Source organism: Pseudorca crassidens, chromosome 5 (genome assembly GCF_039906515.1).
Source record: "Pseudorca crassidens isolate mPseCra1 chromosome 5, mPseCra1.hap1, whole genome shotgun sequence".
NCBI classification, from domain to species: domain Eukaryota; kingdom Metazoa; phylum Chordata; class Mammalia; order Artiodactyla; family Delphinidae; genus Pseudorca; species Pseudorca crassidens.
Genome location: NC_090300.1, coordinates 33,199,115 through 33,214,723, shown reverse-complemented (window position 1 = coordinate 33,214,723; position 15,609 = coordinate 33,199,115). Strand labels below are relative to the sequence as shown.

At 48.2% G+C, this 15,609-nt stretch overlaps 1 protein-coding gene across 12 annotated transcripts in view; it reads right to left on the bottom strand.

Moving 5' to 3' along the window:
• Positions 1–14,009, bottom strand: part of DZIP1L (DAZ interacting zinc finger protein 1 like) — a 47,351-nt gene extending 33,342 nt beyond the window's left edge. For 2 of the 12 annotated variants that reach the window (XM_067737714.1, XM_067737715.1), the window contains exons 1-3: positions 13,227–13,867; positions 10,613–10,691; positions 222–803 (exon numbers count right to left, since the gene is read on the bottom strand). In XM_067737714.1, coding sequence (XP_067593815.1) covers positions 222–803; positions 10,613–10,691; positions 13,227–13,654 — 1,089 coding nt within the window. In that variant the 5' untranslated portion in view covers positions 13,655–13,867. The other 10 variants (XM_067737713.1, XM_067737716.1, XM_067737710.1 and 7 more) reach the window with 10 other exon arrangements.
• Between the last annotated feature and the right edge of the window lie 1,600 nt (positions 14,010–15,609).

The following is a 15,609-nucleotide window of genomic DNA, read 5'->3' as shown; positions in this document are numbered from 1 at the left end:
ATCTCCACACACACACACACACACACACACACACACACACACGCCATAGACTTGATGAGACACCCTGGGGCTCTCTGGCCACCAGCGGTATCTCTGAAATCTGCTCCCAGCCCCAGGGAGAAAAGCCACAGCAGCCTCAGGGGCCAGGCAGTGGTGCCGTCCGGGTGGCCGGTGGCTGGGCCCACAGCCCTCCCGGCAGCCCCGCCCGCAGAGATGCTCACCGCATGGTAGCTGTGGGCGCCCGTCTGCAGGAGCAGCTGCTGCAGGGCACTGATCATCTTGCGCCGCCGGCGGCTCTCCTCCCGCACGCCCCTGAGCTCGTCGGCCTGGCGGCCCAGCTCCTGCTGGCCGCGCTCCTGCTGGCCCAGGCTGGCCTGCAGCCGCGCCTCCAGCTGGGCCACGCTGGTGCTCAGGCAGTCCTGGCAGTGCAGCAGGTACTCAATGGTGAGCTGCGCCAGCCGCAGCACCTTGAGCAGCGCTGGGTCCACGGGCTGCCCGCAGCGGCCGCACACCTCCCGGTCCAGGTTGCAGAAGGTGACGCTGACGATGTTCTCCTGCAGGGTGGCCACATCCAGCTCCCGTGCCACGCGGTCCACGTCCAGGGCACTAATGCGCCTCCAGTCCATTCTCTCACGGCGAGGTTGGAACTTGAAGGTGGGGAGAGTGTAGGCCGCAAAGAGGGGGTCGCTGAGGCCCTGGGCGGTGGTAGCGTGGGACTGCATGGACGGGGGGAGCCCTGGGCTGACCACTGGGGAAGGGTGCCGCCAAGACCACGGCAGCAGGCACAGGAGCTGAGAGAGGGCCTGGAAAATGAGAGGAGGGTTGAAGTTAGGCCTGGTGCGTGTGGCTCCATGTACCGCGCTGGCCAGCAGGAGCCTGTAGTGTGCGTGCTGTGCACTGACACAGCCAGAGCAAGGCTGTGGGCTTTATGACACACAAATGTGGATTCAGATCCTCAGCCTGGAGCAAGATCCTTTACACCTTTAAGCCTCCGTGTGTACTGGGGATCACAGGGCCTCCTCTTCAGGCTTGCGGTTAGCAATGAGGCAGGCGAAACACCCAGGCCAATGCCTGGCACATAGCAGGTCCTCAGTGAACCCCCCGCCATGCCCAAGTCCACTGTAAGAGTGCCTGCCAGAGGGCTTGGTCAGGAGGGAGCTGTCCAATGTATAAGCAGGTCTTTCTGCAACCCTACATTGACCTCAGGATGAAGTCTAATAACTTGCCACGGGAGGCAGAGTCACTTAATGGTGGACATTAAGTGGCTCTCCTTCTGTAATTGCAACATTTAATGGAGGGGTGAGCTACAGTTCCCAGTTTCCCCAGCTGTCAGGTGTGATCAGTATGACTATGTTCTCTCTAGTGGGATGTGAGCGAAATGATGTCCGCCCCTGCCACGGGGTGGCGCTCAAGAGAGCAGCCGTGTCTCTGCACAGAGATTGTGCTCAGTCCACGATGGTCTGTTTCAAACCTCATGGTTTAGAAAACAGCTCCAGTTTGTTGTTAAATGACTCAGATTCTACTCACCACTCTCTTGTTAGACAAAGAAATTGCTCTCTTTGGGGAGTAACTTGACAATAGCAACCGGAATTTAAAATGAACATTCCAGTACTAAGAATTACAATCTGTTCTACAGATAAACTCATACAAGTGTGCAAAGGTGCTTGTACGAAAATTGTCTTTGTAGTATTATTTGTAATAGCAAATTACAAGAAAATTACAAGAAAGCAAAGTACAAAGTACAGTGGGGATATGAATGGTATCTCTATACGATGAAATACTATGCAGCTATTGATAAGAATAAGGCAGTTTTTATGTACTGATTGATATGGAATAATGACTATATATATACATATATATCCATTTCTGTTTAAATAATATATTAATATGACATTTAATAATTAGCAAAAATAAAGGAGATATGTATATCTCATATATGTATGTGTATATGTATTATATATACATATATGCATAAATATATATATCTCACATTAGAATGTTTCCTATGAGGCAGGAGGGAAATGGGAATGTGAAATGGGGATAAATAAATGAATAAAATAAATAAATAAAATAGATGGTGCATGGGTAGGAGATGGATAGATAGATAGACAGATAGGTCTTACATAGACCAATGATGATAATGATACAACATAACACATACACATATATGAATGATTCATATTTGTTATTCATATATAATCATAATTAAGTAGACTGATTTATTCTTCCTAAATATGGTTCATTATCTATACTTTTTAATAAGCATAGACTATTTCTAGGAAAATAAGCTGTTAGCAATGGTTATACCTGGGAAGTGGGAACAGAGGTTAGAGGACTTTTATTTTCCACTCACCACCTCTCTATACTATTCAGTTCTTTGCGTCATCATCTATTACTTTTATAATTTCTTAAAGAAAAATATACAATTTCCGGCCTTAAAGAACTTAGAATCTGACTGAACAGGAAATACATGTAACCCTATTCAATCAAGTTCTCTTTAGATCATGTGATTTACACTTTCAAGTACAGCAGAAAGTCAGAGAAGAAAAAGGTCATTGACCTCAGGAAGCTGAAAGGCCTTGAAGAAACAGTCAGGCTCGGTTTGCAAAGAGGGGAAGGCCTCCAGGAAAGGCCCCTGAGCACCCTGAGCCTGTCTTCATCTGGGAATGGCGGCAGTGGGAGGTGACAAGCCTGCCCCCACCTGCCCTGGGGTACTCTGGGGACTGGAGGAGAGGCAAGGGGAGGGTGCTCGGTAAGAAAACCGGCCGCAGTGCAGGGAGTGCCAGCCTCCAAGCCAGACACACACTCTAAATGCAAACCCACCAACAGGTAGAACTATCCTCACTTTACAAACAAGGAAACGGATGTCTGGAAAGGTTAAGTGTCTTCCCCAGGTAGGGAGGCCAGAGTTGAAGTACAGCTGGAGGGGCATCTGGCTCCAAAGCTTGTGGACTTTGAACCATCCAACATCGATTCTTGAGGCTATTTGTCCTAAAACTTTGCTTGGATCAGATCATCAAACCTTAGCCATCGAACTCATTCATTCATTCACTCACCCCCTCCCCCACTCCTTTAGAACATGCCTAGCTTGGCCAGGCCCGGTGCCAGGCACTGGGGCTACCGAGATGCATTAATCACACACCTGCCCCCCAGCCCCCTCCTCGCCAGCTTAGCATGGCTCCTTGCTGCCCCAGCACCAAGTGCAAACAAACCCCTCAGCCTGGTCTTGAAGCTGCCACAGGATGCCACGGACCCACCTTTTCCATTTCAGCTCCAATGTTTCCCTTTCTCAGATCCTCCTCCCCAACACATACTCCAGAAACAAAACCATCCAGCCATGAGCATCCTCATCACGGCCATGAGGAGAAGACCAGCACATTCCTCTTAATATGTCACGTTATTTTTTAAAAAGGAGGCAGGTGACATGACACTCACCATGCTCAGCTGCAGGCTCTAACTGTGTCACCGGAGCCTCAGAGACAATTGCCACAACAAGCTGTGCTTTGGAGCAGCAGCACGTTGCCAGGTGGGCTGTGGGCCAGGGTAACAGGACACCTGCTTCCTGTCCTCCCACAGACCAGGAGCTCACCTGAGAACTCGCTGTTTAACTATTTAATATTTAAGCCCTGGCCTCAGATGTCTGCCCACAGTCCCCTCTCTCATAATAAGGCCAAGAATGTTCCACCAGCCACTCTCTCAGCTCTCCTCCCACCTCTTCGAATGCCCCTTCCAGCCTCTTCCTTGAACAAGGAAGAGCCTACTATCCTTGCACCCTTCCTTTAAGGCAGGGTGTGCCAGTGCCCCTGTGACAGTCTGCTGGTCACCCATCACCCATCTCTCCCTGCACACTCTCCCTGGGGATGAGCTCACACGTAACCATAGCTTCAGCCACCACAGGCCTGCTATAGGCTGAGCCTTAGCCACTCCCAAATCTCCTTCTCACAGGCCTGTCTCTTGGGACCTTTAGACTTAGCCTTCCAATACTGATTATACCAGAAATTGCAAATCTAAATTCCACCAGGACCACGAAGGCACTATTAAAGGTAGGAAACATGCCAGGTGTAAGAGAAACCAAATACAAGCTTGATGATAAGTGGCAACTGATTCCCTATCTTAGTGTCCGAGATACACGTGGGCAGTGGTTCTCAAAGTGTAGTCACTGACCAGCAGCATCAGCATCAACTGGACACTCGTTAGAAATGCAGATCTCCAGACTAACTGCTTCAGAACCATTGCAGTAGGGAGTGTTGGCATAGGGAGCATTAAGGACTGTGGCAAAATGGGAAGTGCGTGCCCTGTTTACAAGGGGCAGCCACCACGGAGCTTCAGCCACATGGGAAGTGATGTTCTGTGCTCCTCGTGGGCTAATTCCAAATTCACTAAGTAGATATTCAAGCAAGTATGGCCAACATGGTGAAGTAGGAAGACCCTAGCTCACCTCCTCCCACAGACACACTAAAATTACAACTATTTACAGACTGGCTATCTATAAGAATGACCTGGAGACTAGCAAAAATGGTTTTCCCCAACTAAAGATATAAAGAAGGAACCACAAGATGGGTAAAAGGAGTGGGGACGCAAATTAGTCAAGACCCACACCCCTCGGCGAGCAACCCACAAACAAGAGGATAATTACAACTGCAGAGGTTCTCCCCAAGGAGGGAGGGGTCTGAGCCCCACCTCAGGGCTCCCCAGCCCAGAGGTCCTGCACTGTGAAGATGAGTTCCCAGAACACCTGGCTTTGAAGGCCAGCAAGGCTTGCATATGGGAGAGCTGGCACCAGCCCTGGGCCCCTCTGGCCCCCACAGCCAGCTGCCCCAGGACTCAACCCCGATCACCAGGGGGCTGGCAGCCACTACATGAGGCAGGGCCAGCCACACCTACCAGCACACTCACAGCAGCCAGCCCAGCCACACAGAAGGGCCCACTCAGCCCACATGGCTGGCACCCATGGAGCATATAGCTCTGGGGACCAGAAGGGAGTGTGGTACTAGGCTCCACAGGACGTTTCCTACATGAGGCCACTTCTCCAAGATCTAGAAACAAAACTGGCCTACCTAATACATAGAAATAAACACAGAGAATTAGACAAAATGAGGAGATGGAGAAATATGTTTCAAATGAAGGAACAAGACAAAACTCCGAAAGAAATGAGTGGAGATAAGCAATCTACCCAATAAAGAGTTCAAGGTCATGGTCATAAAGATGCTCCACAAACTCAGGAGAAGAATGGATGAACACAGTAAGAAGTTCAACCAAGAGTTAGAAAATATAAAGGAGAACCAAACAGAGCTGAAGAATACAATAACTGAAAGAAAAACACACGAGAAGGGAATCAACAGTAGATTAGATAATACAGAGGAATGGATCAATGAACTGGAAGACAGAGTGGTGGAAATCACCGAAGGTGAAAACTAAAAAATAATTTTAAAAAATGAGGACCGTTTAAGAGACCTCTTGGACAAGATCAAGTGTACTAACATTCACGATATAGGAGTCCCAGAAGGAGAAGAGAGACAAAGGGGAAGAGAACTTAACTGGAGAAATAATAGCTGAAAAGTTCCCTAATGTGGAAAAGAAAACAGACATCCAGGTCCAGGAAGCACAGAGAGTCCCAGACAAGGTGAACCCAAAGAGTTCCATACCAAGACACATTATAATTAAAAATGGCAAAAACTCAGGGCTTCCCTGGTGGCGCAGTGGTTGAGAGTCCGCCTGCTGATGCAGGGGACGCGGGTTCGTGCCCTGGTCCGGGAGGATCCCACATGCCGCGGAGAGGCTGGGCCCGTGAGCCATGGCCGCTGGGCCTGCACGTCCGGAGCCTGTGCTCTACAACGGGAGAGGCCACAGCAGTGAGAGGCCCGCGTACCGCAAAAAAAAAAAAAAAAAAAAAAAAAAAAAAAAAAAAAAAAAAATGGCAAAAACTCAAGCTAACGAGAGAATCTTAAATGCAGCAAGAGAAAAGCAACTAGTTGTGTACAGGGAACTCCCCTAAAACTATGACCTGACTTTTCAGCAGAACTTTGCAGGCCAGAAGGGAGTGGCACAACATGAAAAGATGCTCAACATCAGGGAAATGCAAATCAAAACCACAGGGAGATACCACCTCACACCTGTCAGAATGGCTATTATCAAAAAGACAAGAAATAACAAGTGTTGGAGGATGTGGAGAAAAGTGAGCCCTCATGCACTGTTGGTGGGATTGTAAATTAGTACAGCTTTATGGAAAACGGTATGGAGGGTCCTCAAAAAATTACACATAGAACTACCATACAATCCAGAAATCCCACTTCTGGGTATTTTTCTGAAGAAAACAAAAGCACTAATTCAAAAACATAAATGCAGCCCTATGTTCATTGCAGCATTACTTACAATAGCCAACATATGGAAGCAACCTAAGTGTCCATCAACAGATGAATGGATAAAGAAGATATAGATAGATAGATAGATAATTACTCAGCCATAAAAAGGAATGAAATCTTGCCATTTGCGACAACATCGATGGACATGGAGGGTATTATGCTAGGTGAAATAAATCAGAGAAAGACAAATACTGTATGATTTCACTTACATGTGGAATCTAAGAGACAAAACAAATGAACAAACATAACAAAACAGAAACAGACTCATAGATACAGAGAACAAACTGGTGAGTACCAAAGGGGAGGGGGCAGAGGGATGAGTGCAATAGGTGAGAGAGATTAAGAGGTACAAACTTTTAGTTATCAAATAAGTCACTGGGATGTCATGTACAGCATAAGGAATGTAGTCAATAATATTGTAATAACTTTGTATGGTGACAGACGGTAACTAGACTTATTGTGGAGATCATTCTGTAATGTATAAAAATATTGAATCACTATTTTATATACCAGAAACTAATATAATATTGTAAGTCAAATATAATTCAATAAAAAATAAGATAGTCAAAGACCTCTATGAACTGCTTCCAAACTACCTTTCTAGCTGCATCTCCCACCTACCATTTACTTGCTGTCCATACTTTCATATCTATGGGCTATTTATTCATAGGCACTGTTTTTAAATGCTTTATAAAGAATAACTCATGTAATCTTCACAACAACCCTTCAAGGAGGTACTATTATTATCTAAGCCACAAAGAAGTGAAGAAGCTTGCCCCAGGTGCAGGAAGCAGGATCCATCCCACGCAGCCTGGTTACAGAGTTGCACTCTGAGCCACTATGCCATGCTGCCTCTTGGGATAGACGGCCCTCCGCCACTTCCTTCTGCTTCTCGTGCAGGTGAACTCATGCTCAAGGCCTTGCTCAGACATGAATGCCACCATAAATACCTCCCAGGCCCATAGGCAGAATCCCTGGCCTCTCCCCCGGGCTCCCAGAGCACAGACCGTACCCTCCTTTGGTCGCCCTCACCACACTCTGGTCTGTGCTGGGTGGCTGTGCAACATTCATTCACCCATCCCACCAACAAATGGCTCCTGAGCCCCTACTAAGTGCCAGGCACCGTGACTGGCCCTTGGGACGGATGGTGACCCAGGCAACGGTCCCTGCCATTGTTTTTGTTTGTTTGTTTGCTTGTTTTTGGCTGCGTTGGGTCTTCGTTGCTGCATGCAGGCTTTCTCTAGCTGCGGCAAGCGGGGTCTACCCTTCGTTGCGGTGCACAGGCTTCTCGTTGCGGTGGCTTCTCTTGTTGCGGAGCACAAGCTCTAGGTGCGTGGGCTTCATTAGTTGTGGCACACGGGCTCAGCAGTTGTGGCTTGCGGGCTCTAGAGCACAGGCTCAGTAGTTGTGGCGCACGGGCTTAGCTGCTCCGCGGCATGGGGGATCTTCCCAGACCAGGGCTCGAACCCATGTCCCCTGCATTGGCAGGCAGATGCTTATGCACTGCGCCACCAGGGACGTCCCCCCTGCCATTGTTAATAAAAATCGTGAACACTTCTGGAACTGTGTGCTTCACACACAGTTATAAGACTTTGCATGAATTATCCCATTTGATTCCCACAACAACCCAATGGACAGATGAAGAAATTTCAAGGTGAATACAGAGGGCAGATGACTTTCCCACAATCACACGACTAGTTAAGTGTTGGGGTCTGGCTCCAGATTTTGTTCTCCAGAAAGTCAGAAAAATACACCGAATTACCCCCCAGAGCATTAAGTGCCAGGGAAGGAGCTAGGACAGGGAGCCCCAAGGAGAGGCCATACAGGACATTTCTGTGTCCTTTCTGCCCCCCACCCCTGTCCCACCACATCCCCAGCTGTGAGCTCCACAGGGGCTGAGACCATGGCTTATTCACATCTGTTGGATTCCAGCCCTTAGCATATTACCCGTAGCCCAGATTGCTATTGACCTGAATGGAACTGTCAAAATCTTAGAGTATCTGCTTCAAGATTCTATATTCTCGGGGTCTTGGGGAACTGAGGCTATGGACCAACAAGAAATAGGATAAAGAGTAAGAATGGACTTAGGGGCACTTAAGTTGTACTCCTTGGAGAGAAACGCCATTTAGGCTTAGTGAAATGCTTGATGTGCTGACCATCTGTGTCCACAGCCTAATCCTCCAGGCCGCTGATGAAAGCTTAGAGGGCAGGAGCCCTCGTGGGTGGGCACAGGCTCATCAGTGAGTAAGTGTCCCACACTGACTGTCAAGAGGTGGCAGCAGTGCTCTAGCTGGCTTCCTGAGCAGCCCATAAACCCTCCTGTTTACACTCTGAGCACAGTCTGTAAATACCCAAGGTGGCAGCCCCACTCCCAGTTATACAGAATTTTGAATCAGGGATCTGAGTTCCTGAGTTTTTACTAAATCCCAAAAGTACCACCCATTTTTGTCACTAGAACCCCAAGAGTCCAATTCTCAGAAGTCCTAGGGTTCTGACATCAAATGGTGAGCAGAACTGTGGGAATTTTTTTTTAATTGGAGTAAAATTGCTTTACAATGTTGTGTTAGTTTCTGCTGTACAATGAAGTGAATCAGCTATATGTATACCTATATCCCCTCCCTCTTGGACCTCCCTCCCACCCACCCCCCATCCCACCCATCTAGGTCATCACAGAGCACCGAGTTGAGTTCCCTGTGCTATACAGCAGGTTCCCACTAGCTATCTATTTTACACATGGTAGTGCATTTATGTCAAACCTAATCTCCCAATTCGTCTCACCCTCCCCTTTCCCCACCGTGTCCACGTGTCCATTCTCTACGTCTACATCTCTATTCCTGCCCTACAAATAGGTTCATCTGTACCATCTTTCTAGATTCCATATATATGCGTTAATATACGATATTTGTTTTTCTCTTTCTGGCTCACTTCACTCTGTGTGACAGACTCTAGGTCCATCCACATCTCTACAAATGACCCAATTTCATTCCTTTTTATGGCTGAGTAATATTCCATTGTAATCGTACATATGTACCACATCTTCTTTATCCATTCATCTATCGTTGGACATTTAGGTTGTTTCTATGTCCTGGCTATTGTCAATAGTGCTGCAATGAACAATGGGATACACTCTCTGACAAAAACCACAGTAAGATCTTTTTTGACCCATCTCCTAGAGTAATGAAAATAATGGGAACTAATTAAACTTAAAACTTAATAAATAATGGGACCTAATTAAACTTAAAACTTAAAATAGCAAAGGAAATCATAAACAAGATGAAAAGACAACCCTCAGAATAGTAGAAAATATTTGCAAACGAAGCAACGGACAAAGGATTAATCTCCAAAATATACAAACACAGCTCATGGGGCTCAATATCAAAAAAACAAACAAGCCAATTAAAAAGTAAGTGTAAGACCCAAATAGGCATTTCACCAAAGAAGACATACAGATGGCCAAGAGGCACATGAAAAGATGCTCAACATCACTAATTATTAGAGAAATGCAAATCAAAACTACAATGAGGTATCACCTCACACCGGTCAGAATGGCCATCATCAAAAAATCTACAAACAATAAATGCTGGAGAGGGTGTGGAGGGTTCCCTTTTGGAACCCTTTTGCACTGTTCGTGGGAATGTAAATTGATACAGCCACTATGGAGAACAGTATGAGGTTCCTTAAAAAACTAAAAATAGAGCTACCATATGACCCAGCAACCCCACTGCTGGGCACATACCCTGAACTGTGGGAATTGAAGTTGATGAGGATGATAGCAGCTATAATTTATTAAGTATCCGTGCACCAGGCACTGTGCCAGCCTTTAATATTCCTATTTCTAGCCATCATACAACCTTGTATGTAGCTATGATTTGCCTCAACTGATAGATGTAGAAACTGATGCTCAGAGAAGCTAAGGGCCCTGCCCCAAGTCCTTCAGTTACTAAGTAAGGAAGCCAAGATCCAAATCAAGTTCTGACTCCAAAACTTCTAATTATGCCAAACTACCTCCCAATGATGATGAGGATGATACATAAATCCCTTCCCATTTTGTAAATTACAATACCTGAGATTTCTTGACCAAACTGTAAGGACTGAAAGAGTTTACAGCAAATCACAACAGGGTCTATGCTGGAGACCCTAAAGTCTCCCTGTATCCTGGCAGAACTTAGCCAAATACAACTCAGCTCCACAGCTTGGGTCCTGGTTGGGATGGGCAGAAGACAAAGCCAAACGAGAATGCTGCTGGTTACCTGGAAACTACACATCCCAGAGGGCAGGCACGCCGTACTTTCTGCAGACTGAATTATCAGCAGACTTCTTTTCCCACATCTGGGAATAGAAACACAAGGCAAAAATGACTCACTGTGGGACTTCCCTGGCAGACCAGTGGTTAAGACTCTGTGCTTCCACTGCAGGGGGCGCGGGTTCAATCCCTGATTGGGGAACTAAGATCCCACAAGCAGTTAAATAAATAAATAAATAAATAAATAAAATGACTCACCGTCATTAGGAAATCTGGAACTATTAACCATCTCTAGATGTTTTGATGGGTCCCAGGAACTTCCCAATCTTAGACCATTGTCATGAATTAGTGGGACCCAAAAGAATATTTACGCTAGCATTCCAAACTCACTTCATTATTGAAGAGACAGTTTCTACCTGGGGCAATCCCACGGCCAAGAAAACAAGCCTGTCTACCACTAGCTTTGCACATTCCCAGTGACGGGATGCTCACTACCTCACAAGGCAGCCATTCCACAGTGAAACAACTCCTGGAAACTTTACAATTCTTCTGAAACCTGCCCACCTATAATCTGTCAAAGAGAACATCCACAAAAATGACCAAAGAGCTGATTTTTTTAAACAAAACTCTGGCTGATTTTTTTAACATAAATTAACAGATAGACTACACCACCACCGCTGCCACCTTGCTGTCTGTTCTGCTTCCTCAAGAATGCTGCCAAGCTACAAGGAGCACTTGGAGGAGCCAAGCTTCAAGGCAGCTGCCAGGCGATCATTTACAAGCCTGCCCTGACTCCCAGCTAACTTCAGCGGTGCCATCCCAGGAGCTCAGGCGTGTCATTAGTGCTAAGTGTTCTGGCTGCCAAGGAAACCCTCGCACAGTTTGCAAACAGGCCGTGCACACACCGTAGGCAAGGGAGCGCTAGAGACCCCAACGGAGACAAGAGTGACCCAGGAGCTCTCCTGAAGCACTACCGTTACAGACCTTGTTCTGCTTTGCTCTCTGTTTCTGCTGTTTTCTAAAGAAAGGAGCCCCCCTTTCCACTCTTTCTTACCCATAAAGTAGCAAGAGAGAGATCCACTCCACCAGGCTCACAGCTGTCCCTTACACCAGGTCTCCCATTTCCTCCCTAGAAACTTTGGAGATACTTTTAAGAGATGATGTCCTTGGTTTGGTCAAAAGCCCATTTTAAGTTTTTGCCACAAAAGGATTTTCTTTAAAATAAAAATGGGAGGTAGGGATTTGACTGACGTCTCTTCAAAGTATTTTAGAGACGACTACATACTGACAAGACCTGTCTTCCCAGGTGCAAAATTGTGAAAAACCAACACTAGTTTTCACATCTAAAAGAATAGCAGTTTAGAACATACTGGTGTTTTCTTTCCCATGGAGAAGTCATTGCTTCTTGGTAGTGTTTCTCCAGCTTCAGAGCCTGGGACATCAGACCCCACAAAATCCTCTCAAGAGGTAGGAGGCCTAGTGACAGATGGCACTGCAAGCGGTAAACCCTGTTGAACAGGACTGGCCCTCCCTGCAAGGGGCCCACAGGGAGGTTCAGAACAGCCCACCAAGTTGTCCCCTTCCCTCCTCCTGTGTCAGTTGAGCAACAAGCCTTTGGACCAAATTCCAGCTCCCTGGCAGAACCCAGGTATTCTGCACAAGTGAGTTCAGGTTTCTGTTCCCAACCTGAAGCATGTAACTTCATGCGACCATTTTATCAAGTTGGATGGTATCCAAAAAGATTCCCACGTGAGGGAGAGGTCTCCAGAGCGTTGGTGCTGACAGAGACAGACAGAAGACCGCTTATCAGCTGCTTGATTGGAGAACCGGCCTTCTCTAGGTGGGGCTGTTCTCACTGGCCAGTCCCCAGCTCTAGGGGCAGGTGTGAGGGGCTGTGACAAAGGAGAGAAACCACCCACCCCGTCTGTGGACGGAAGTGTAGGAGGCCACAGTCGGAGCACCTCACACTCATCAGGCCTCTCTTCAAAGTCCTGTTAGATACCACATTTCAAGAGACCGTGCAGGGGCAGGCAGGCCCTGCGCCTTAAGGTACAGGCCTGGGTAACCCCTGCCCAGGCCCCGCAGACCCCTCCTCTGACCCGCCTTCCGGGCCCTTGTCCCGTACCCAGCAAGTTCCCCTGGCCTTTTATCTGCAGCCACCTCAAAAGGAAAATACGGTGGCTGCCTCCTGCTACACTCCTGCCTCGGAGTGCAAGGCGGAGGAACCAGAGATGCTAATCTGTTTGTTTTCATCAATAACTCATCTCATCGCTAAAAGATCCCCCTTTTCCTACAGAACGCAAAGCAGCAACCCCACCCCCGCCCCCAATCATTTTACTTTTTTGAAAAACTGAAAATCCGAGGCCATCCTCCCAGCGAAGGCCAGTCCGGCGGGTTCAGTCATTCTTGCTCCCCTCCGGGTACCTCGGTCCGGAGCCGGCCAGGCTGGAGGCCGCGGGTCCCGAGGCGCAGCTCCCCGCCTGGACCCCGCAGGGCGCCCGAGCCGCTGCTGTTGAACCCCCTGCGGCCCGTGGCTCCGGTCTCGGACTGCACGACGCTCCCCACCCGCGCCCCTCCCGGGCTGCATTCCTGGCATAGCTCTCCCACGCGGCGCGGCTCACCTGGGGGTCCCCGGAGCCTGGGGAGCGGGCAGAGGTCGCGAGCCGGCGGCTCCGCTCCTCCGCCCCGGCCCAGCCTCCCGACTCGCTCCACCGCCCCGGACAGAGGCCGTTCCCGGAATCCTCGCCGCCGCGCCGGCCTGGGCTGCTTCCTCGGCCCCGAGTAGCGCGGGCTCTCGAGGGCGCGTGACAGAGCCTCCCGCCCACCCAGTGCTGCCAACCTGCGGGACCGGGGACACAGAGAACCTTTGGCGCCAGCAGCCGGAGGCCCGGGGTCTCTGATGCCTCCCGCTCCCGCGACAGCCGCCCCACCCCACCCCAAAGAGGGGCGGAACCTCTCCCGAGCCCCTCTGGGACGAGCTATTTTTAGGCCTGTTACGGAAGCGGGAAGGAGGGAATGCCACGTTTAATCCGTCAGGAAAATCCGGCATCCTAGTGAGTGGCTCCCAGGCCTTGCTGAGAGGCGGGGACGTCCTCCCGTCTACACAGACACACAGACACAGACACACACACGCACACACCGCCCCCCACCCAGTACAGCTGCGGGCCTGCTGAAAGCTGGGGGCAGCTGTAGCCTCCTGGGCAGACAGCCCTGCCCCACCCGTCCTAAACTAAAGGGACCGTCTTGGCTTCTGATCCGAACCCATACTGGTCCTTTGAGTAAATCCCAGGTCTGTTCAGATGGCAACCATTTTCCCCCCAACTCCCAACCTTCTGGCCAGCCTTGTGGATCCAGCTGGGAAACTCAGAACCAAAGAACTCTTTCTTTCTGGATAACAGTCTCTGACCCCTTCCTATAACCATCTGTTGCTTTACTGAGACTCAGATTTCTGGGAATTCTTTTTTTCCTTAAGCCTTCCTCCCACCCCAGCCTCAATCTGCCAAGCTGTGTCACGGGGTATTCAAAACAAAATTTCATGGGAACAAGTGTTGGCAAGAATGTGAAGAAATTGGAATGCTTACGCACTACTGTGAGAATGTAAAACGGTACAGCCACTGTGGAAAAGAGAATAGTGGCTCCTCAAAAGATTAAACATGGAATTACCATATGATCCAGCAATTCCACTTCTGGGTATATACACAAAAGAATTAAAAGAGAGACTCAAACAGGTATTTGTACACCCACGTTCATAACAGCATTATTCACGATAGCCAAAAGTTGGAAACAACCCAAGTGTCCATTGACAGATGAATGGATAAACAAAATGTTATGCATATATTATATACATACGTATATATTTCAGCCCTCAAAAGGGAATGAAATTCTGACACATGCTACAATATGAATCAACCTTGAAAATGTTATGCTAAATGAAATAAGCCAGACACAAAAGGACATATATTATATGATTCCACTTACACAACGTGCCTAGTATAGTCAGGTTCATAGAGACAGAAAGTAGAATGGTGGATGACAGGGCTGGGGGGAGGAGGGAATGGAAATTATTGTCTAATGGGTACAGATTTTCAGTCAGGGATAATGAAAAGCTTCTAGAGGCAGATGGTGGTGCTGGTTGCACAACAATGTGAATGTACTCAATGCCATTGAATGGTACACTTGAAAATGGTTAAAATTGTAAAGTTTACGGAATGTATATTTTACCACAATTTTTTAAATGTAAAAAAAAACAAAAAGGGTGGACAGGGGCCAGGCCCAAGTAGGGATGACTGTCAGCCACCAGTTCTTGATGGGGAAGACATCCTCTGCTCTCCTGGTTGGGGCACCCCTTTCCCTCCAGGACTTCCTGCAGGAGGGCAGAGAAGAATCCAGGTTGTGGAGTCAAAGACGCATTTAAATTCCACCTTCCCAGGCGGTGTAATCCTGGCAAGTCACTTACCCGCTCTGTAAAATGGGGAAAATAAACTCTACCTAGCAGGTAATTATGAGAACCAACTTAGTTAAAACATCTCAGCCCAGGGCCTGGCAGTCACGGGTGTGTCCTCCCAAGTTCAGTCAAGTGTCAGGGTTGGTAGCTTTTGCTTCTCAACTCGCTTCCCTGAAGTATACAAAAAGTAGCTCTGTGCGTGCGTGTGTGTGTGTGTGTGTGTGTGTGTGCACGCACGCGTGCGCGTGCACGCATGTGTCATTCCCACCAGCTTCAATTTCCCCCTGTGGAAACGGGTGCCATCTTTTGCAGGGCTGCTGTGAGCAAGGGAACTTGACGTGCACCCAGAACCACCTTTTCGGTAACGCCAAAAGCAAAAGTATTTAGATTCCTTCCTCAGCTGACCAAGCATGCGTGGAACCCGCACACTCTCCCTTTACTGGGCCACAGTTTGACATTCAGTACAGCCAAGAGTTACTGAGTGCCTACTACGTGCCAGGTTCTGTTCTAAGACCCAAGGAAACCAAGAGTTTATAGAGCACTAGATCACTTAGCACTGG